This window comes from Tachypleus tridentatus, chromosome 1 (genome assembly GCF_004210375.1).
Source record: "Tachypleus tridentatus isolate NWPU-2018 chromosome 1, ASM421037v1, whole genome shotgun sequence".
NCBI classification, from domain to species: domain Eukaryota; kingdom Metazoa; phylum Arthropoda; class Merostomata; order Xiphosura; family Limulidae; genus Tachypleus; species Tachypleus tridentatus.
Genome location: NC_134825.1, coordinates 180,300,068 through 180,324,886, shown reverse-complemented (window position 1 = coordinate 180,324,886; position 24,819 = coordinate 180,300,068). Strand labels below are relative to the sequence as shown.

The following is a 24,819-nucleotide window of genomic DNA, read 5'->3' as shown; positions in this document are numbered from 1 at the left end:
TCATATAAAGGTCAAATGTGGTTATAATGTATTCAGTTTAAGAAATATAAGTAACGTAATACTTACCACATAGGTAATAAACACACCTCGTCCATTACTGAAAAACAAGAATAATTAACAAAAGTTATGTAACATCGAGATTTCTGGTTCTAGAACCGCTGATAACCATATAACATTATGTTAACACATATTTTAATAGCATGATCACAAAATACAAGCGCCACACTCACACTTCCAACATGAACGTCATAACAGATCACGTAGCGGTTCTCACCTGCAAGCTTTAGGGCAAGACGAAACCTCAAATTAAATAAAAAGGATGCTAGTATTTAGTAGGAATGGCAAAAAAAAAACAACACGTTACATATAATGAAATTAAAGTTTCAGCCTTCGTTAAAGACAGAAGACATATTACCTTTAATATAAGTTAATGTTTATATAAAGTAAACATTGCATGAGCAATGTTTTACATAAACTACTATTCAAATAAATTATACATCAGACAAGTAATGGTTATGGTAATTTTGTGCTCAAATTACCTACACAGTAGATAAGTGATATTTCAGGTAAGCTAGTATTTGAATTACCTACACAGTAGATAAGTGATGTTTCAGGTAAGCTAGTATTTGAATTACCTACACAGTAGATAAGTGATGTTTCAGGTAAGCTAGTATTTGAATTACCTACACAGTAGATAAGTGATGTTTCAGGTAAGCTAGTATTTGAATTACCTACACAGTAGATAAGTGATGTTTCAGGTAAGCTAGTATTTGAATTACCTACACAGTAGATAAGTGATGTTTCAGGTAAGCTAGTATTTGAATTACCTACACAGTAGATAAGTGATGTTTCAGGTAAGCTAGTATTTGAATTACCTACACAGTAGATAACTGATGTTTCAGGTAAACTAGTATTTGAATTACCTACACAGTAGATAAGTGATGTTTCAGGTAAACTAGTATTTGAATTACCTACACAGTAGATAAGTGATGTTTCAGGTAAGCTAGTATTTAAATTACCTACATATTAGATAACTGATGTTTCAGGTAAGCTACTATTTAATTTACCTAGGCATTGGATAAGTGATATGTAAGGTAAGCTAGTATTTAACTTACCTAGAGAATGAATAACTGATATGTAAGGTACGCTAGTATTTAAATTACCTAGATAAGTTGTATGTAAGGTAAGTTACTGTTTATACGATCAAAATATATCATTTTCGAATAACATGAAATCTATTGGTCCATCTAGGCTGTTCCATTCTGTAAACTAATTTAAAAAACAAAGAAATCTAAAAGTCACCTCTCATGATATATGTACTTATCACACTTAAACTCATTCAAATTGACTGTCTTTACAACACTTGAAGGCAACCCATTTCAAAGATCAACCACCCTGCTAGGAAATAAAACTTTTTCAGCTGAAAATGACTCCTACCCTGTCAAAATGTATATTTGTGTGCCCAAGTGTTACTATTGCCACTATGAAAATGAAAAAAAAAGCATCATCACTTTCAGTTCCATTAACAATCTTAAACACTTTAATCAGATCTACCCTCTTTTTTCAAGAGAAAATAAAAAGACCTCCATTAACTCTTCTTTTTTTAAAAGTAAACAGTTTAAGATACCTCAACCTCTCCTTATATAATAACCCCTACATTCTAGTAACCATTCTCTGAACAATTCAATGTCTTTCCTAAGGTAAGGAGCCCAAAACTGAACACAATATTACAAATATAGCCTAACCTGTGCAATAAAATTATAACCTATTTAGACTTGTATTCAATATATCTGTAGATACAATCTAATATCCTATTTGCTATACCACTAGTAACAACACGCTGTTTAGATGGCTTTAGACACTAATCAACAATTACACCCTTTCCTTCATAAGACTGTTAGGGTTATCCCTATCCAAATTATACTTATAATTCAAACTATGATAACTCACATGCATTATCTTACATTTATTATAATTAAAACCAATCAACCATTTATTTACCCAACTCACTAAATTATCTAAACCCTTTTGTAAATTAGCAGCATCTTCTTCACAACTAGCAACATCCAATACCTTAATATCATCCGTAAACATTACGTTGTCCAGTCCAAGACCTTAATATCATCTGTAAACATTACGTTGTCCAGTCCAAGACCTTAATATCATCTGTAAACATTACGTTGTCCAGTTCAAGACCTTAATATCATCTGTAAACATTACATTGTCCAGAAATAAATGTTTTTGTTGAACTGCAAAATTTAGAAAAGTATAAACCATTGTTGTAAAACATGTAATAATCAAAGTAAACACACTTTTGTCAACGTGTAACGTTTATTTCCCTGCTGTATAAATCAGAGTTTATATGGTTAAATAAACTCCCTGAAAGCTTCTTCTGCAGCTGCCTGGTTTTTAAAGTTTGTTGTTCAAAAAGTTGTCAAAGTGCTTAGAAATAAAAATGTATAGGGAAAGGTCTGGGGAATAAGGTTGATGAGGCAGAACCTCGATTCCCAATTCTTGAAATGTCATCTTTGATGGGTCTTATAACGCCGATTTTGTTGATCATCTTCAGTCAGCTCATGTGGAACCCATTTATCCAACTTTTTCCTCTTTCCAATCACACTCAGGTGATTGGCAATGCTTGATTTGCTTGTGCCTAGCTTTTCTACAAGCTCATGTACTGTTATGCTAGAGTCTGTCTCAGCTGCTTTCCTTAATGTGTTTTCATCTAAGGATGGCTTCCTTCCAAGACCTTCGTGGTCTTCAAGACTTTCATCTCCATGTCGAAAATTTTGGAACCAACGCTAAAGTTTATTTTCAGTAACAGATCCATGGCTGAATTTCTGGTTGATGTTCCGTGTAGTTTCGGTAGCTTTTCGTCCAAGTTTAAAGTCGTAAAGGAAAATCAGACACAAGTTCTTCTTGTTCATGCTGTTTTGGGATTACAAAACTTACCCTGAGTAGAGTTGAAACAGCAGACAATTTAGACACCTTGTTAGCGACAATTGTTGGATTAAACTTACTCAATATTCAGCTCCTATATGTCAGCGTTAGAATTCTGACATTTATTTCTGGACAATCTAATATAAGTAACTTATTGACTATTCCTTCATAAGACTGAGTCCTGAGGTACCTCCTCCATTGGTGACTTTAATCCAGTTTGATTGAACTCCATTTTTAACAACCCTCTGCTTTCTTCCATCCAGTCACTCTTCTATCCAATTACCTAAGTTATCCCCCACTCCTATAGAGATTTGAAAATATATGTACACCAAGTCTACACACTTACCATCATATAAATAAGCAGCAAACTTCACAAGGAATACCAAAAGATTTTTAAGGCAATACTTTCCCTTAGTGGAACCATGTTCACTATCAAAAATAAAATAAAATATATAAACTTTATTAAATGACTTTGTAACTAATTTTTAACAGACTTTCCAAAATGTTTTCCTATCCTTAACCTCCTTCAAAACCTTTGGAGAAATATTATCTTTTTTTTAAACCAGCTCAAAATTAATGGATTCATCTTGTTTGATCTTGTTTTCATCTATCAACTGTTCAAGACGTGGAATACTATTTCAATTTTCATTAGTAAAAACTTAAGAGAAGGCCGACATGGCCAGGTGGTTAAGGCACAAGGGTTCGAAACCCCGTCACACCAAATAGCTCGCCCTTTCAGCCGTGGGAGCGTTATAATGTGGTGGTCAATCCCACTGGTAAAAAGAGTAGTAAATTGAGTGGAATGTCAGGAGATTTAGAAGATTTTATAAAATCAAGAAAGTTAGTAAAACAGGAAATTAAAACCTTATTGTTGGCTGAAAATTTAAACATTGACCAATTAACAGTGGGTGATGATGACCAGCTGCCTTTTCTCTAGACTTACACTGCTAAATTAGGGATGGCTAGTCCAAATAGCCCTCGTGTAGCTTTGCACGAAATTCAAAACGAACGAATTTAAGAAAAATCAAAATATAATGATCCAGCCATCTCATAATTATTAGATATATGCCCTCCTTTACCATTCCTCAAGAGTCCTGCCCCAGTTCTAACATTTTGTTTACCCTTAATGAATTTAAAGAAAACCATATCGTTAATGTTTAAATTTTCAGCCAACCTATTCTCATAAGGTTTTATGTCCTGTTTTACCAAATTCATTGATTTTATACAATATTCTAAGTCTCCAAACATTTCAGTCAGTTTAAATATTTTAAATTTATGATGTTTTTCTTTAATTTTATCTGTTATACTTTTGTGTGAGCCAACCTGATTTTTTTTACTTCCAACTGCCCTTTTCTTTCTATAAATAATATGTTTCACATGAATATTTAAAAACATTCCACATCTGATCAGTGTCTCCAAACAACTCAGCTGCTCAATTCACAACAAATAATTCTTGTTGCATCAGATTCAAAGTTTGTAACCAAAATATCATTATTTCTTATCTCTATATGCATTAAAACATCGAACCTAGTGGAACAAGGATCACTTGCATCCAAATGTTCCTCAATTTCTACTCTTTCAATCATTTCTATATTTGAAGTTAAAATGAACCTAAAATAACATTGTCTCTAGTGGGTTCCTTGACTAATTTGTAAATAAAACCATCTTAAACAGTTCCAAAAACCCTTTTCTCTCTCATGGTTTGACTCTAGTATTTCCCAGTCTCTATATCTGAAATTAAAATCACCCATAATTGTGACTTCACTAAGTGCTGAAATCTGAATATCAGTGTAAAGTTTCTCACTACTTTCATCAATGTCATTTGTTAGTCTGTAACAAAATACCACTGAAAACTTCATTTGGTAGTCTGTAACAAAATACCACTGAAAACCTTTTCCCTTTACATCCCCCCGTCACGCCAAACATGCTCGCCCTTTCAACCGTGTGGTCTTTATAATGTGACGGTCAGTCCCATTATTTGTTGGCAAAAGAGTAACCCAAGAGGTGGTGGTGGGTGGTGATGACTAGCTGCCTTCCCTCTAGTTTTACACTACTAAATCAGGATGGCTAGCGCGGATATCCTTCGAGTAGCTTGCGAATTTCAAACCAAACCCTTCATATCCACTAAATTTCAAACCAAACCCTTCATATCCACTAAATTTCAAACCAAACCCTTTATATCCACTAAATTTCAAACCAAACCCTTTATATCCACTAAATTTCAAACCAAACCCTTTATATCCACTAAATTCCAAACCAAACCCTTTATATCCACTAAATTTCAAACCAAACCCTTCATATCCACTAAATTCCAAACCAAACCCTTTATATCCACTAAATTTCAAACCAAACCCTTCAACATCCACTAAATTCCAAACCACACCCTTTATATCCACTAAATTCCAAACCAAACCCTTTATATCCACTAAATTCCAAACCAAACCCTTTATATCCACTAAATTTCAAACCAAACCCTTCATATCCACTAAATTTCAAACCAAACCCTTCATATCCACTAAATTCCAAACCAAACCCTTTATATCCACTAAATTCCAAACCAAACTTTTGATATCCACTAAATTTCAAAACTAAACCTTTCATATCCACTAAATTTCAAACTAAACCCTTCATATCCACTAAATTCCAAACTAAACTCCTTTATATCCACTAAATTCCAAACCAAACTTTTATATCCACTAAATTTCAAACCAAACCCTTTATATCACTTAAATTCCAAAACCAAACCCTTTATATCACTGGAATTTCAAACTAAACCCTTCATATCCACTAAATTCCAAACCAAACCCTTTATATCCACTAAATTCCAAACCAAACTTTTTATATCCACTAAATTTCAAACCAAACCCTTCATATCCACTAAATTTCAAACCAAACCAGCTATATCCACTAAATTCCTGAACCAAACCCTTTATATCCACTAAATTTCAAACCAAACCCTTCATATCCACTAAATTCCAAACCAAACCCTTTATATCCACTAAATTCCAAACCAAACCCTTCATATCCACTAAATTTCAAACCAAACTTTTTATATCCACTAAATTTCAAACCAAACCCTTCATATCCACTAAATTTCAAACCAAACCCTTTATATCCGCTAAATTTCAAACCAAACCCTTTATATCCACTAAATTCCAAACTAAACCCTTCATATCCACTAAATTCCAAACTAAACCCTTTATATCCACTAAATTTCAAACTAAACCTTTCATATCCACTAAATTCCAAACTAAACCCCTTTATATCCACTAAATTTCAAAACTAAACCCTTTATATCCACTAAATTCCAAACCAAACCCTTTATATCCACTAAATTTCAAACCAAACCCTTCATATCCACTAAATTCCAAACCAAACCCTTTATATCCACTAAATTTCAAACCAAACCCTTTATATCCACTAAATTTCAAACCAAACCCTTTATATCCACTAAATTTCAAACCAAACCCTTTATATCCACTAGTGGAAACTCAAATTAATTCAATCTCGTTATTTTCTTCAATATCTTCAACAGGACGTAACTCATATAAAGCCTCTTCTTAATATTCTATCTTATTAATCATTCTGTGACCCTGTTATTCCCATCACATCTCCTTTCCTACTAATGCTCTAAAGTCATCTCTTTTATTTCTTATACATGTACCATTACTATAGTAACAATTAAGCCTATCCTTATATCTACTTCCTTTATAGGGTTTTTATTAATTTTCTATGACGTCTTTACTCATTAAATGTGTTAAACTTTTTTTCTATATTTTATTCTTTCTGCATTCTTTGCCCTCACCACTGACCGTGTAGTTCTCGCTTCAACTTCCTTCAGAGCTGGGTTAATAGCCTTAGTACAATCCATACTCTATTTAAACACAAACAACCCATTCCATATTTTTTTCCACTACACCGATCTCACAAGTCCAACAACTCTATGCGCTCATCTTTACTTACTAACTTAAACCTAACATTTAACCACGGTGATCTACTTCATCCCTGAAGTATACTAACTTAAACCTAACATTTAACCACGGTGATCTACTTCATCCCTGAAGTATACTAACTTAAACCTAACATTTAACCATGGTGATCTACTTCATTCCTGAAGTATACTAACTTAAACCTAACATTTAACCATGGTGATCTACTTCATTCCTGAAGTATACTAACTTAAACCTAACATTTAACCATGGTGATCTACTTCATCCCTGAAGTATACTAACTTAAACCTAACGTTTAACTATGGTAATCTACTTCATCCCTGAAGTATACTAACTTAAACTTAACGTTTAATCATGGTGATCTACTTAATCCCTGAAGTATACTAACTTAAACCTAACATTTATCTATGGTGATCTACTTCATCCCTGAAGTAAACTAACTTAAACCTAACATTTATCTATGGTGATCTACTTCATCCCTGAAGTAAACTAACTTAAACCTAACATTTAACGATGGTGATCTACTTCATCCCTGAAGTATACTAACTTAAACCTAACATTTATCTATGGTGATCTACTTCATCCCTGAAGTATACTAACTTAAACCTAACATTTAACCATGGTGATCTACTTCATCCCTGAAGTTAATTCTGGACAGTATTTCTGACAAAACTAAGATATGGCCTTTTTCTTTAAACGCTTTTATTAACCCTTTGTATTGTAATGACGAGAATCAATGTGGAGTTACTGTGTCTGTAGTAGTGAGAAGCAATGTGTAGCCATAGTGTTAATCTGATGGTAAAGAAGTGAGACAATATAGAAGCTTGAATATTGTTCAGGCTGGTGTAAGTGCTGAACTGCTGTTAAAGTTGCAGTTAGAGAAGTAAGACAGGAAAAGCGCTTAGCTGCTTTTATATTAGTGAGAGAGAGAGAGTGCTTGTTTGTTTTGTATTGGTGAGACAGAAGAAGTACTTCGTTGGTGTTAGGGAAATAAGACAGACGTGCTTGGTTGCTTTTAAAGACGTGAGATAGGAGAAGTGCTGGGAATTGTTTATGGAATGTTAAAATACGACTTGGAAAAGCTACAAGACTTGTATCACGGTTGTAGGTAAACAACATTTCAAGCGCCAGGTTTATTTTTAGATAAACCATTAAAGAGTAAAAAAATAGTCCATTATTTCTTCAAATGTAGAAAGTGGGAATCTTTGGGAATTTTGAAGAAGAAATAATTCTTGTTTCTGGATATAGAAAGTCCCACATATCTTTTCAACGTGTACTTTTAACTGCTCATGGCAGTTAAAACAGTTAAAGAAAGACATATACACTAATCTAGATTCACTTTATACGGTGATAAATGGTGTATAAACTCACACTCTTTGCATCACGCTGAGGCCTAATCGTTCCGTGATGCTAGATTTTCGGAGTTCAACAGTGATGAATTTGGTAGCTTCTGAAGAAGAAAGACGGGAGAGAATTTTAGTTAAGTGTTATATTATTAAAACACACGTGTTATTATTTCACTTGTAAAAGAATCAACTTTGGCCAACTATAAATGGACTGTTTTAGATGTCAATCTGAACTTACGTTATTCAATTATCATTACAGAAAAAAATTATAATTTTAAATCGATGGAGTAATAAATGTATAATTATGCTTAGTATATGAGGCCTCTTTTCATTTTATTTTAAACACAAAAAACGTAAAAAACTAATTCCAGACCACGAGAATACTCACAGGCATTTATTTGTCTTATACAACCTTGATAGCTAATTTTTAAGGTGTGAAAGTAAAACGTTATATTTTCCTTTTCTGTCTTATTGTATTCGACATATTTAACTAATGGTTCCTTCCTTCATACTTACACAGTAGTATAATTGTTATAAGAGTATATTAGATGTACTTCATTTTATTTTGTACAGTTCATTTCCAGACCTACTTTCTCTTGATGTGAAAAGTTTTTGTGGGTTTTCCCTGAGGACCAACAATCTGACGGGAGAGGGCGCTTCTCTCAAAGAACGCAAGGTTTCAGTGGTTGGTTGATCCCGCAAGGGAATCTCGTTTACCTGTATAGATGAAGCACGAGATGGTAACGTGATTCAGATATTTACACTATTTATTGATTTTTAAAACCACAATGTTGTGATTCGCATATTTACACTATTTATTGATTTTCCCTGACGTCACTTCTTATAATGTCTAGAAACTCAGCTACACTATTGTGAAGTTGTATTCAGTGTATGTTAATAGGGTTTAAAGTAGATATAAAAATCCAAGATCTCACGTTTAAACTCAAACTAAAGTAAATATATGCTTATATGTTAATAGTGTATCAGGTTTATTTTGAACTTTGTAAAACTCAACAGAAGTACTTGTTTTTAATGTTTTTAAAAGGATTGTACATTTCGATTTTCATTTTAAGTTGCAAAAACCAAAAACCCCAAGATTTCTGACAGGTTAAAATCTTATATTATAAACTTCACAAAATCAGTAGAGCTTGCATTGACGTGAAAGTTTTTTTTATATTAAAAGTTTTAAAAATAAGTATTAAGTAATCTATTTTAAGATTTTTTGTAATTGTTTGAACAAAGTAGAAAAAGATATAGCAATGGCTGCCACAAAAAGCTAATCTGAAAAACGAAACGTACCATGAAAATCAAAAAACAAGTAACACAGAGACACAAGGATATATAGAAGTTAACTTCAAAATCGAAGTAACGCATGCTGTAAATAAACGGGAGGTAATATGCAAACTAAGTAATATATGCTTCGTCTGTGCAACTAAACCACACTGTCACAAAGAAAGGGTTGATTTGTAAAACTAAACCACACTGTCGCAAAGAAAGGGTTGATTTGTAAAACTAAACAACACTGTCGCAAAGAAAGGGTTGATTTGTAAAACTAAACCACACTGTCACAAAGAAAGGGTTGATTTGTAAAACTAATCCACACTGTCACAAAGAAAGGGTTGATTTGTAAAACTAATCCACACTGTCACAAAAAAAGGGTTGATTTGTAACACTAATCCACACTGTCACAAAGAAAGGGTTGATTTGTAAAACTAAACCACACTGTCACAAAGAAAGGGTTGATTTGTAAAACTAAACCACACTGTCACAAAGAGAGTTATAATTTGTAAAACTAAATTTCATTGTGTCACAAAGAGAGGTTTATTCTGTAAAAGTAAATTAAGCTGCGTCACTAGATAAGATAAATGATGTTTCTAGTTCCTCAACATCATGTGTAAAAAATAACTACAGTAAATCCATTAGTGATATGACCAAAACATGATAGAAATAAGTGGTTATTAATTTCCTTTTAAGTATTTATGTTTTAAAATATTGTTTTCGATATCGGAGTGTGTTTTCTTTCAAATATACTGTATTATATTCATATTATAAAATAAACCTAATGACTAGATATGTTTATTTTTTGTTTAGGTTATATATGTTGAATTTCAAATGATAGATATTAGTGGTCACGTGCAAGCGTAATGTCATCAGTGAAATGGATATGTAATTACATAACCCACCGCTAGGAGAAGGTCCCCTGCTTTTAATCGTCCATCTTTGTAGGCTGCTCCTCCATGGTGGATTTTAGTTACACATACTACTTCCTGAAAAATATCATATATCAAATATCAGTATCCTGAAAAATATCGATGAGTGTTTGTTTTAAATATGAACTAAAAACAACAGCCACTTTCTGCATTATGTATCACTTATCACGCTACTAAGTTTATTTAGTATGCCATCGTTAAGCGATCATTAGTACAGTTTCACTCGCTAGATGTCGCTATTAATAAAAATATAATATATTGTATGTTTTATTATAGCGAAGCCACATTGGGCTATCTGTTTAGTCCATCGACGGGAACCAAGTCCCTGATTTTAGCGTTCTAAATCCGTAGACTTACCGCTGTACTAGCGGAGGACAATATAAAATATAAATTTTAATAAAAGTTTTAATACACATACCAGCCATCTTGAGATACATTTTTACTTCAAGTGGGTTTCTCGTCATTACGAGATGTCGCTATTGTTAAATATTCAAAACGTCATGAAATAGGCGTTTCCCAGCTTTGTGATTTTACCCCAGTTAACTAAGTTGAAAGTCACCGATATTTGTTATTACCGTGTTCTGTTGTTTATAGTATTATGTATATTATATCCAAATAGTTACTACTATATGTCACCTTTAATACGTATCCATCAATACCATAAATACTGTAACCAGCATTTGGATATTTTATTATACTGGAATGTATATAGCGGTAGGCATCACCATTGTTTTCTGCTCATCATCCTCTAACCATTATAATTATATTCAAATTTTCACCGCTAGGTGTCACCAATATACTACTCACCAGATAAGTGTCGCTCCCACCAGCTACACTGATTCCCAGCTCGTTCTTGTCTTTCTTCAGGACTATTGTCGTCTCCACGAAGTCTTGAATGTTGCTTAGTGGTCCTATACAGGAATAAATAAATAAATAAATAATTAGCACTTCATCTAATTAGTCATGAAAAGATAGCTTCAGCTTTTAATTAATACAGCTAGTAGGCTTTTAATACAACCTAGCAGCACATCTGATGAAAGTTTAACAAAGTTAATTATATAGAGTTAACTCAAACTTTTTCTAAGTTCATTGTATTTTTTGTTTAGATATGTTTTAAATAAATTCATACGCATTTATTCTTATTGTAGCTTTCATTGTATTTTGAAACTTTGTGTTGTAAATAAATAAGACTAAATTAGTAAAACAATAAAAATAATGAGTAATAATTAAAATCACTCACCAGTTTGGAGTGTTTCAGATGTGTCTCAGAACGACTGGTATGGGGATCAAAACTTTTATATATAATTAAAATCACTCACCAGTTTGGAGTGTTTCAGATGTGTCTCAGAACGACTGGTATGGGGATCAAAACTTTCATATATAATTAATATCACTCACCAGTTTGGAGTGTTTTAGATGTGTCTCAGAACGACTGGTATGGGGATCAAAACTTTTATATATAATTAAAATCACTCACCAGTTTGGAGTGTTTCAGATGTGTCTCAGAACGACTGGTATGGGGATCAAAACTTTCATATATAATTAATATCACTCACCAGTTTGGAGTGTTTTAGATGTGTCTCAGAACGACTGGTATGGGGATCAAAACTTTTATATATAATTAAAATCACTCACCAGTTTGGAGTGTTTCAGATGTGTCTCAGAACGACCGGTATGGGGATCAAAACTTTTATATATAATTAAAATCACTCACCAGTTTGGAGTGATGTGTCTCAGAACGACCGGTATGGGGATCAAAACTTTTATATATAATTAAAATCACTCACCAGTTTGGAGTGTTTCAGATGTGTCTCAGAACGACCGGTATGGGGATCAAAACTTTTATATATAATTAAAATCACTCACCAGTTTGGAGTGTTTCAGATGTGTCTCAGAACAACCGGTATGGGGATCAAAACTTTTATATATAATTAAAATCACTCACCAGTTTGGAGTGTTTCAGATGTGTCTCAGAACGACTGGTATGGATATCAAAACTTTTATATAAATAAAGCAGAGAACAACTTCTTAATAAGTAATACTAATACTACTTAACAAGTAATACTAATACTATTTAATAAGTAATACTAATACTACTTAATAAGTAATATTAATACTACTTAATAAGTAATACTAATACTACAAATATCATAAGTAAATAATTCATAATATTTTCTAAGGACATGAAGAAACTAAGAAAACTGTGGAAAGAAAGCTGAAAGTACAAAGGAGGACAAAGTTCGTGAAGAGAACGAAAGGGAACACATGTAGTTGGAAAATAAGAAGAGGAAGCTGAATCAGTTGGTTCAGTATACTTGGAAACGAAGATAAAAATAGTATTTGTTTGATGAAACCTTTAGTTATAATGTGTAGTACACCTATAACATACTGTTGATAACTTAACATGTATAGAACAAATGGAAAGAATAACTTAAACACAAACTTTACCAGTTTCGTAACTCTTCAGTCGATGTTAAACACTCACACTTACATGAACTTAACCGTTACAACTTTATGAAGTGTAACTAATGTAACCAGTTTCATAACTCTGCAGTCGATGTTAAAAACTTGTAGGATGAACTCAACCGTTCAATAATTATTCAACTGTGTGAGTTCAACGTATGTAATAGTAACATAGGAATGTTGAGTTGAAATTAATATGTGTTTAACAACGTTTCGCCATTAAGTCTGTACAGTTTGTTGAAACGGAGCATTTTTCCTGCTTTGTTTTGATAAATGTTATTTTCTGCTGTAATTTTACCATTTACCCTTGTTACGTGTTTTGATTTTTTTCGGAAGAGTCTTCGATTTATTATGCTATGTAGTAATATATTAATATGTGCTAATTTTATGTTATTTGTCAGCAAGATTAATATTCACAATTTTCTTTTTTTTTAAACACAAATATATGTTTATATAAAAACATGAAACAATACAATTTATTTTAATTGTTATTACTAATAGTTATTACAAATGATGATTTATATACAATAGTTTTATAAACTTATGGAGAACACTGAGTTTTTTATCTAGTATGGAACTAAATATTTTATCGATTATCCAGGTCCACGACGAGCAACAAATTAATTCTGAGTTGATACTGTCACACATCTTGTTTAGGCTAGCTAGCTTGTTTGGCCTCACACTGATTAAAGCTCACTTTTTACCGAAGATATTTGTACAAATAATAACGTTTGAAGTAATTCACTCATGTTGAACGGCTTATAATGTTCGAAATCTATAAATATTCTTGGTGCAAATCTGTAGTTTTCCGATTAGTAGACGATAATTACAATTGTAGCTTCCTAGGCCTATAACACAGTGGCTATAGCTGACGTATAAAAATACCCTGTCTCTCGGCGCGTCGGTTTTTATATACCAATCACGAGAGTTTCTAGAATTTTCAAAAATGATCTCGTGCGTTTTGGTGGACAAATATTGTTGATATTTACAATCAGAAACGTTCTAAAAATTTCGAGAACAGGAGGACTGACGCAATGCATAATGAAAAATATACGACACATGCAAAGAAGAAAATTATATAGAAATAATCGTAGACACTAAACTATATGTACAACAGTAAACCTGTTATATCCTGCAACATCGAATTACCAGAAAAGTATTTATTAATAGCATGGAAGTTCATTAGCAACCACGACACTGCATTCTTCCTCCATCTATATATTTTTGTCAGTTACAGCAGGTAATATATTGTATGGAACATAGTGATTAAACAACTGTAACGCTATTCGTAAACGTGCCCCATTCTTTCTAACTTCAATAGCAAGTGAAAACAAATCGACACGGAGATATGCTTGTTTCTTCAGATTGTGTGGCAAATTACACAGTTAGATAGTGAAGAAGCTATACAGTTAGAAATGTAAACAATTTAGTTCCACAGTTCTGTTTCCTAGCGACGGAAAATGTGTACGAAGTTCTTTGTCTTGTTAGATTTGTTTGTATCTCGAACAGAAACTAGTGTTTGACTCTACTTGTCACAGCGAGTTTTCACGTCAATAAATCGTATTGAACAGCTAGTATTCCCTTGTTAAAGAAGGTTGTTGAATCATATATAACGCCGGGTTACATCTAAAGACAATGGATTGGTTATTCATTACATAAATATTCAAATTCCAGTTTTAAACGAGTAAGATAGATGTATATATAATCAGGTTACGTTTAAATAGAAGGTTTATTTTTATAGGCAAAGATCTTAACTGAAACATACAGAGTTAATACATTAACTATCTATCAACTAAGCTAACCACATATCTCATACTTAAACCACTAGTATTACATTAACTAGTTACTAACATTCCACTTACCACATAACTCATACTTAAACCACTAGGATTACAACATTAACTAGTTAGTGACATTCCACTTATCACATAACTCATTCTTAAACCACTAGGATTACAACATTAACTAGTTAGTGACATTCCACTTATCACATAACTCATTCTTAAACCACTAGGATTACATTAATTAGTTACTAACATTCCACTTATCACATAACTCATTCTTAAACCACTGGGATTACATTAACTAGTTACTAACATTCCACTTACCACATAACTCATACTTAAACCACTAGGATTACAACATTAACTAGTTACTAACATTTAACTTATCACATAACTCATTCTTAAACCACTAGGATTACAACATTAACTAGTTAGTGACATTCCACTTACCACATAACTCATTCTTAAACCACTAGGATTACAACATTAACTAGTTAGTGACATTCCACTTACCAGATAACTCATTCTTAAACCACTAGGATTACAACATTAACTACTTAGTAACATTCCACTTACCACATAACTCACACTTAAACCACTAGGATTACAACATTAACTAGTTAGTGACATTCCACTTACCACATAACTCACACTTAAACCACTAGGATTACAACGTTAACTAGTTACTAACCTTCCACTCACCACATAACTCATTCTTAAACCACTAGGATTACAACATTAACTAGTTAGTAACATTCCACTTACCACATAACTCATTCTTAAACAACTAGGATTACAACATTAACTAGTTAGTGACATTCCACTTATCACATAACTCATTCTTAAACCACAAGGATTACAACATTAACTAGTTAGTGACATTCCACTTACCACATAACTCATTCTTAAACCACTATGATTAGAATATTAACTGGTTAGTAACATTCCACTTACCACATAATTCATTCTTAAACCACTAGGATTACAACGTTAACTAGTTAGTAACTTTCGACTTACCACCTAACTTATTCTTAAACCTACAGAGTTCTTGGAGCTGACAAGTGTTAGAACACTTTATTATTGTTATAGTCCAAGTGTCAGAATGATCTTAACTAGTGTAAAAGAACATTCTTGGTGTTATATACTGATTTGTCAGAACGATCTCCACTTGTGGTAGAATACTTTTAGTGTTACATACCGAGTTCTCGTAACGATCTCCACTTGTGTTAGAACACTTTTATTGTTACATACCGAGTTCTCGTGACGATCTCCACTTGTGTTAGAACACTTTTAGTGTTACATACCGAGTTCTCGTAACGATCTCCACTTGTGTTAGAACACTTTTAGTGTTACATACCGAGTTCTCGTGACGATCTCCACTTGTGTTAGAACACTTTTAGTGTTACATACCGAGTTCTAGTAACGATCTCCATTTGTGTTAGAACACTTTTAGTGTTACATACCGAGTTCCTGTAACGATCTCCACTTGTGTTAGAACACTTTTAGTGTTACATACCGAGTTCTCGTAACGATCTCCACTTGTGTTAGAACACTTTTAGTGTTACATACCGAGTTCTCGTAACGATCTTTACTTGGGTTAGAGTATTGGAAAAATATCTAAAAATTATATTTATTTGTTATTAAACTTTGTATAAATGTAGAGAAAGAAGGCGCCAACTGGAAATTGTTCATGTACTGATGAATAGAACGAGTATTGGTGGAAGAACTTATATCTTATGTTTGTTTATTTAAAGAGATAAATTTGACCACAGTGAGGTCATTCTAATATTAGTTTCTCTTTAAAATCAGGTACGTACTAAAATGTTGAGGTAACGAGTTTAAAGTTTCTGTTATAGTTATAAAACCACATATTTCCTTGGTGGCTTGGCAGTCAATATGGGAGCTTATAATTCTGGAATCAGATTTTATTACAATGGTAAAACCGAATGTTTAGGGTTACAACAGAGACGTGTTTATAGCTGATAATGGAGAGAACAATGAACTATCACGTAAACTAATTAACCCCCAAATTACAGATTCTTAAAGATAACACTCACAAATATTCATGCCCTAACCAGCTTGTGGGTTTCAAATTTTTAAACAGTGTGTGAGTTACAAACACATAAATGTAAAAGAATCATCAGTAATGTATGAAATTAATCTCATTAACTAGTGCTACCTTATTTTAAAAAGTTTCATTAGTAATTTAATTAATATTATTAATTACTGTTAACGTATTTTACAGTTTCATTAATTATGTAATTATTATTACTATTAATGTATTTCACAATGTTTCATCAGGAATATAATTAATATTACTAATTACTGCTGATATATTTCACAAAGTTTCATCAATTATATAATTAATTTTAATAATTATTGGTAACCTATTTTACGAAGTTTCATTAATAGTATAATTAATTACTGCTAATAATTTAACCTTATTAGCTGCTTAAAACCTGTTTCAAATCTTCATCAATAACATAATTAAATCTTATAAATTGCTGCTAATTTATGTTATAAAGGTTCACTGCTGATATAATTAATAATACTTATTGCTTTTAACATATTTTATTCAGAAAATGAGTGATTGCACTTACTGGTTCGTGCTTTACAGAAAAACAAACCTAACACTCATCCATACATTGATTTCACTGCTAATGAAGTACATGAAAAATAAATCATATATTTAAGAAATCTAAATGTGGGCCGTCTAGATGTGGAACAGTTAAATTTAAATGTAGGCAGTCTAGTTGTGGAACAGTTAAATTTAAATGTAGGCAGTCTAGATGTGGAACAGTTAAATCTAAATGTAGGCAGTCTAGATGTGGAACAGTTAAATTTAAATGTAGGCAGTCTAGATGTGGAACAGCTAAGTCTAAATTTGGGCAGTTTAGATGTGGAACAGTTAAATTTAAATGTAGGCAGTCTAGATGTGGAACAGTTAAATTTAAATGTAGGCAGTCTAGATGTGGAACAGCTAAGTCTAAATGTGGGCAGTTTAGATGTGGAACAGTTAAATTTAAATGTAGGCAGTCTAGATGTGGAACAGCTAAATCTAAATGTGGGCAGTTTAGATGTGGAACAGTTAAATCTAAATGTAGGCAGTCTAGATGTGGAACAGCTAAATCTAAATGTGGGCAGTTTAGATGTGGAACAGTTAAATCTAAATGTGGGCAGTTTAGATGTGGAACAGTTAAATCTAAATGTAGGCAGTCTAGATGTGGAATAGTTAAATCTAAATGTAGGCAGTCTAGAAACAGTATAGAAAAAGAATGGGCGATAAGGAACACAGAGTAATAGAAGAATATTGTCCTTAATAGAATAAGAGATAACTAATTATTATTGTTTTGAATTGGTTTCGGCAATGTTTAACAAGTGGGATTTAATCTCTTCGTTTAACAAGCAATGATGTGTTGCCAAAGTAGAAAAATAACTGAAACTGCCGATTCTGCAACTTACCACATATTGGCATTAAGATGGAGGCATGGCAGGGTGACAAGCGATTATCGGATGCCACTGTTTCGTCAGGGAGAACAACCATTTCGAAAGCATCATGTTTGATTTTAGGACACATAAATTTGTTGTCTTTGCTCCCAATGGTATCCATTCTTTTTTCCGAGGCGTCGTTTGATGATCAGTCATCAACAAATTGTCCAGTAATCGACATAATACTTTCAATCTGTAATCAGAATGTGTCCAAGGAAACAATCCTTAAAACCAATAGCAAACTAAATGTTCCCAAGGAAACACTCCTTAAAACCAATAGCAAACTAAATGTGTCCAAGGAAACAATCCTTAAAACCAATAGCAAACTAAATGTGCCCAAGGAAACAATCCTTAAACCAATAACAAACTATGTGATTTTATTTATTAACTTGGGTGCGTTTTGTAAGGTTGAATGCTACTCAAATAGCTTTTACTGCAGAGAATATTTTGGTGGAACTGGAAGAATCCAAACCCGGATGTCCAGTTCCGAAATTCAAAGTACCACCACCTAATTAAATATCTTCCTGTTATTAAACCATGTATTTATCAACACAATCAAGAGTGAATAATGACCTCTCATCTAAGGAATAAATACAATTTGTTAATCAAACCTTTTAATTTTTAGTACAAAGTACAAATTTCATACAATTGACTCATGATATTATCCGTTATCATTTTTACACAACTGCGACTACAATTCCTTAGTTTTCAATAAACGGTTGTATTGACATTATTATTATATTATTCTCTTTCAATGATACCTTACTGCATGTCAACATTAGCTACCACATTCTTTCTCAACAATGTGTTGGTTAATGTTCACTTTATTACGTTATACTATTCTCCCAACAATACTTTCATTCGTGTCTAGACTGTACATCATTGGTACTTACTTTATGAACAAGGTCTAGACTGTACATCATTGATACTTACTTTATGAACAAGGCCTAGACTGTACATCATTGATACTTACTTTATGAACAAGGTCTAGACTGTACATCATTGATACCTGTTTTATGAACAAGGTCTAGGCTGTACATCATTGATACTTATTTTATGAACAAGGCCTAGACTGTACATCATTGATACTTATTTTATGAAGAAGGTCTAGGCTGTACATCATTGATACTTACTTTATAAACAAGGTCTAGGCTGTACATCATTGATACTTACTTTATAAACAAGGTCTAGCTGTATATCATTGATACTTACTTTATGAACAAGGTCTAGACTGTACATCATTGATACTTATTTTATGAACAAGGTCTAGGCTGTACATCATTGATACTTACTTTATGAACAAGGTCTAAACTGTACATCATTGATACCTGTTTTATGAACAAGGTCTAGGCTGTGCACATCTCTAGTTTATCGCTGCTGGATTAGGGACAGCCATCACGGATAACCATCACGCAGCTTTGCGTAAACTTTAAAATAAACTAAATCTTTCGCAGTCTTACCAACTGATGTTTTACTCACAAATGTAAACATTCCTGTCCAAGTGTGTGCTTAGTCTGATGTTGATCTCTATTGAAACCTTTGTCGTTTTCCAGGTACAAAGAAAGTAATACTATATTCTCTGTCTTATTCGGTTGTCAAACAAGAAGAAAAACGTTTCATGATAATATTAATTTTCTACTTGTTTATTTATTTTTATCAAAATTGACGACACGTCCGTTAAAGAAGGTTCTTGGATCTTAGTTTCGTTAGGTTTTGAGATTGCAGTTGGTTGAAGTATTTGACAATTTTATTTAAAGATGTATATTGTACTTGTTTGATTCATTTTGATGCTCATATCATGTTCTAATAAACTTAATATTCTGCACTCGCCCGAGGTGGTCTATTGTTGGAGATCTCTTAAACACTGCAACTTGCAAACGGCATTGTTAGGGTATGCTGTAATTCATTATTTTTTATTTACATATTTATAAGTAAGTGACAAAGAGAATTTCGGTAGTATTTTCACTTTATTATCCAACTACAGACCGTAACGGCTTTGTCTTCACTTGAGACCGTCCCGACATCGTAACAATTTTATCTATCCAGTCGTTTAATACGATGAACATGGTCTGTGAGTCACAGTCTAGTGTTTAGAGATGAAGACGTTTTCACCTTTTAATTAATTTGTGAGTTCGCTGACACTAAATCCAAGTACATTACCCAAATATATTAAAAATTGTTTTTAGTAAATTATTGAGATATGTTATATAATGTTAGTATGGTTTTAAAGTCACTGCGACAAAATCCAGTTTTAGGTTTAATTAATTTGTGTGACGACAGTAGAAACAGGATAAAACCGTAACCGAATGTTAACTTAGAACAATCAATTATTATTATCTTTCAAAATTAATGAACAAATTGTTTGTTGTTATGCGCAGGGAACCAAAATACACCACTAGTGCTGTGCTTAGTAAGAATACCGAAATTGGTTTTTAGTCTTATAATAAAAACACTTCTGACTGACCTGTTAGCCGCTAGGTGGCTACAGTATTTGTGCGAAATAACATGTATTTCCAAAGTTAAATAAATAATCTAAATCAATAAAAGAACCATTTGCGAGCATTGTTTAAAAAGTATAATACAATGTTAAATTGTCTCATCTATAAATTGTACAAAATAACGTCAGATCAGACTTGACCACGTAGATAAATATTGTATTCTTCAAACCCCTAACGATTACAGTTAGAAAATCTCACTCGTAGCCACATTAAGCATTCCTCACTACGCTCGATGGGTCCTCTTAAACCATGTTCGATGTTGGATGTCCTCAACAGTGGACTTATTTATTTTCGATTAAAAAGGAAAACAGACAAGACATGTTCAGCAAAGTACAGTAACCTTTCTATATAAATCTTATCGAACAGTGACATTAGTATCTTCATATTACAGACTGTACAGCAGTCTTTATATATAAATCTTACGTAACAGTGACTTTAGTATCTTCATATTACAGACTGTACAACAATCTTTCTGTATAAATCTTACGGAACAGTGACTTTAGTATCTTTATATTACAGACTTGCAGTAGCCTTTCTATATAAATCTTATAGAACAATGGCTTTAGTATCTTTATATTATAGACTGTACAGCAACCTTTCTATATAAATCTTTCAGAAAAATGACTAATATCTTTATGTTACAGAATGTACAGCAACCTTTCTATATAAATCTTATAGAAAAGTGACTTTAATATCTTTATATTACAGAATGTACAGCAATTTTTCTATATAAATCTTATAGAACAGTGAAATTAGTATTTTTATATTATAGACTGTACAATAACTTTTCTATATAAATCTCACAGAACAGTGGCTTTAGTATCTTTATATTATAGATTATAGAGCAATCTTTTTGTATAAATATTATAGAACAGTGACATTAGTATGTTTATATTACAGACTATACAGCAGTATTTATGTATAAATCTTACGGAACAGCGGCTTTAGTATCTTTATATTATAGACTACAATAACTTTTCTATATAAATCTTACAGAACAGTGGCTTTAGTTCAGTGGAATTTCTAACTCGGGTTTAGAGTGCCTCACGATATAACAAACATGTACACCTATAGGAACAGCTTACGTATAATTGATTTCTCAATAACAATTTTGTTCCTACAGTCTGCAAGTTTGTAGACTTACAAAAATTGAGGTTGATATGTTCCGTTTTGTCGTTTGCTTTAAACCAAACACCTCCAAGTTCATATGACTTATTCCCAGTTGTTGTAAATTCATCAATATTCGTTTGGTCAAGTGAACCTGTGAGCCATCCTGGCTCTTTGTTAGTCTTACTAAACCTGTAAAGATTTTATTCGATAAACTACAAATTAATTGTCACCAGGTCTTCCCTCCCTGTTGGAGTAGGGAGAGATAAAGAAAATTCTCTAGCGAATCGCTTTAAATCGCTAGGCTTATCTGCTACTCTGCCTCACATTAAACTCTACGTTGTTTTAGGTTTATCTATTCGGTTTCGTCAACGATAGGTGTACATTAACTAGATAGTAGCGTACTTAATTAACTCGATATATCAGTTATGTGTTTCATTTTGACACCTCCCAGTTGCTTTGTGAGATTTAAAGTAATGACACCTAGTGCAGCTTGAATAAACCACTTAAATCATAACTCGAAGCAGATAAACCAAGCGGTTGGAAGTTACGTGAAGGATAGTTCGTTCATTGAAACTTTAAATAGACGTGGTAGCCACTTTGGGAACTTCAACAGAATTCGGCTGACCTTTCAATGAAATTACACGACGACGTTTCGATCTATTTATAAAAGCCAAAACTTCATTTCCGTTTCTTTCAACAGGAAGTTACATCGCAGTAAAATTAGGAAACCCACGGATCGTTTAACAAGAGTATTCATCACATCCGGTAAAACCTGCGGATCACGACAAGACCACGCTCGCGCAAGTAGAAAACAATGTGATCTCACTCACTGGGCACGATCTTCCATCCTCAGAAACCGGGTTTCGATACGTGGTGGCCAGAGTATTGTGTGGCTTTGCGTTAGAAACAAAGGATCTTTACGAGGACAGATTACAGTTGAAAAGGTTTTGTTGAATGGTAAACACAAGTATATAAGTACAGATAAATAATAAAACAGAATATATTACTGTTGTGTACTTGTACGTCAGTGTTGCAGTGATAAAACATTATAATATATTACTGTTATGTACTTGTACGTCATTGTTACAGTAATAAAACATTATAATATATTACTGTTATGTACTTGTACGTCATTGTTACAATAATAAAACATTATAATATATTACTGTTATGTACTTGTACGTCATTGTTACAGTAATAAAACATTATAATATATTACTGTTGTGTACTTGTACGTCATTGTTACAGTAATAAAACATTATAATATATTACTGTTATGTACTTGTACGTCATTGTTACATTAATAAAACATTATAATATATTACTGTTGTGTACTTGTACGTCATTGTTACAGTAATAAAACATTATAATATATTACTGTTATGTACTTGTACGTCATTGTTACAGTAATAAAACATTATAATATATTACTGTTATGTACTTGTACGTCATTGTTACAATAATAAAACATTATAATATATTATTGTTGTGTACTTGTACGTCAGTGTTGCAGTGATAAAACATTATAATATATTACTGTTATGTACTTGTACGTCATTGTTACAGTAATAAAACATTATAATATATTACTGTTATGTACTTGTACGTCATTGTTACAATAATAAAACATTATAATATATTACTGTTATGTACTTGTACGTCATTGTTACATTAATAAAACATTATAATATATTACTGTTGTGTACTTGTACGTCATTGTTACAGTAATAAAACATTATAATATATTACTGTTACGTACTTGTACGTCATTGTAACAGTAATAAAACATTATAATATATTACTGTTATGTACTTGTACGTCATTGTTACAATAATAAAACATTATAATATATTACTGTTATGTACTTGTACGTCAATGTTACAGTAATAAAACATTATAATATATTACTGTTGTGTACTTGGACGTCATTGTCAGAGTAATAAAACATTATAATATATTACTGTTATGTCCTTGAAAGTTATGCTTTTTTACATAGCTGTAACAATAATAAAACATTACAATGTATTATGCTTATATATTTGTACGTCATTTTTACAATAATAAAACTATACAATGGATTACCTTTATATACGTGTACGTCATTATTACAACAATAAAACATTACAATGTATTATGTTTATAGAATTGTATGTCTTTGTTACATTGTGGCAACATTGTAATGACTAATTTTCACATATGTGTTCGTCATCGTTGCATTATGAAAACCTTGTAACAGTTTACGCTGCACATCAGTGTAAACCTTAATGTTAAATACATTTACCTTTACAAGCCCTCCCTATTCTAACACAATCTTACAATATAACGTGTTCACATTCGTTTTTTCTTGGATGAATTTTGTTTGTTAACAAATAGAAAAGAATAAACATTGTAAGCGTTCGAATAACTTTTAGACATATGAAAATTGTATAATGTCATTGTAAGGACACTAGAAACAAAAAAACTAACAAGAGAGATTTTTTCTACTTACCAGTTTGTATCCGATAATTATCACTTTTGTCGCGTCAATAAAATTACTAGGACTGGAGAGAAACTTCGAATCTTACTACTTCACTTATGTACATGTGAAAAGTGTGACCAGTTTTGCACGCGACGTTGGTGATCAATAAAAACCTTATCACTAGAGGGCGTATGATACACGTAAAGAACTGGTACTATTTCACCTGCGAATACCTGTAACAACATGTATCAAACATTTTAAGAAGAGAAGACACTGGGATTGAAAGTTCTGTTAAGACACATAACCTTACAGAGCTTTAATATTACAAGAAGAAATATTTCTCTACTTATTTAGGAATAGTTCTCCCTCCAAATAAAGGTAGCTTTTTTTCACGTATAGCAAAACACAAACTCACAATTATCTACATAAATAAAATAGAAATATTTCCCTCTGTTCATTTTGTTCACTTGTTTACAACTCTTGTAAATCGTCCTGACATATTAACGTTATTAACCGTGTATTCCACAGTTTTATTTAACGATTCCAGACAGTATGTTATTAACCGTGTATT

The 24,819-nt window shown here is 32.2% G+C and overlaps 1 protein-coding gene and 1 long non-coding RNA gene across 3 annotated transcripts in view; one reads left to right on the top strand and one right to left on the bottom strand.

Annotated features, from left to right (window-relative positions):
• LOC143231769 (inaD-like protein) overlaps positions 1-24,389 on the bottom strand; it is a 32,923-nt gene extending 8,534 nt beyond the window's left edge. Inside the window, exons 1-7 of one of the 2 annotated variants that reach the window (XM_076466414.1) lie at positions 24,279-24,389; positions 18,156-18,375; positions 11,254-11,357; positions 10,420-10,503; positions 8,827-8,953; positions 8,262-8,340; positions 67-97 (exon numbers count right to left, since the gene is read on the bottom strand). In XM_076466414.1, the coding sequence (XP_076322529.1) occupies positions 67-97; positions 8,262-8,340; positions 8,827-8,953; positions 10,420-10,503; positions 11,254-11,357; positions 18,156-18,303 (573 nt within the window). In that variant the 5' untranslated portion in view covers positions 18,304-18,375; positions 24,279-24,389. The remainder of the gene's footprint in view (positions 1-66; positions 98-8,261; positions 8,341-8,826; positions 8,954-10,419; positions 10,504-11,253; positions 11,358-18,155; positions 18,376-24,278) is intronic. The other variant, XM_076466422.1, reaches the window with a different exon arrangement.
• On the top strand, positions 8,810-13,208 carry LOC143231779 (uncharacterized). Its single transcript, XR_013017184.1, has 2 exons — positions 8,810-8,976; positions 12,627-13,208. It is a non-coding gene; the product is annotated as an uncharacterized LOC143231779 (long non-coding RNA).
• Positions 24,390-24,819: the final 430 nt, after the last annotated feature.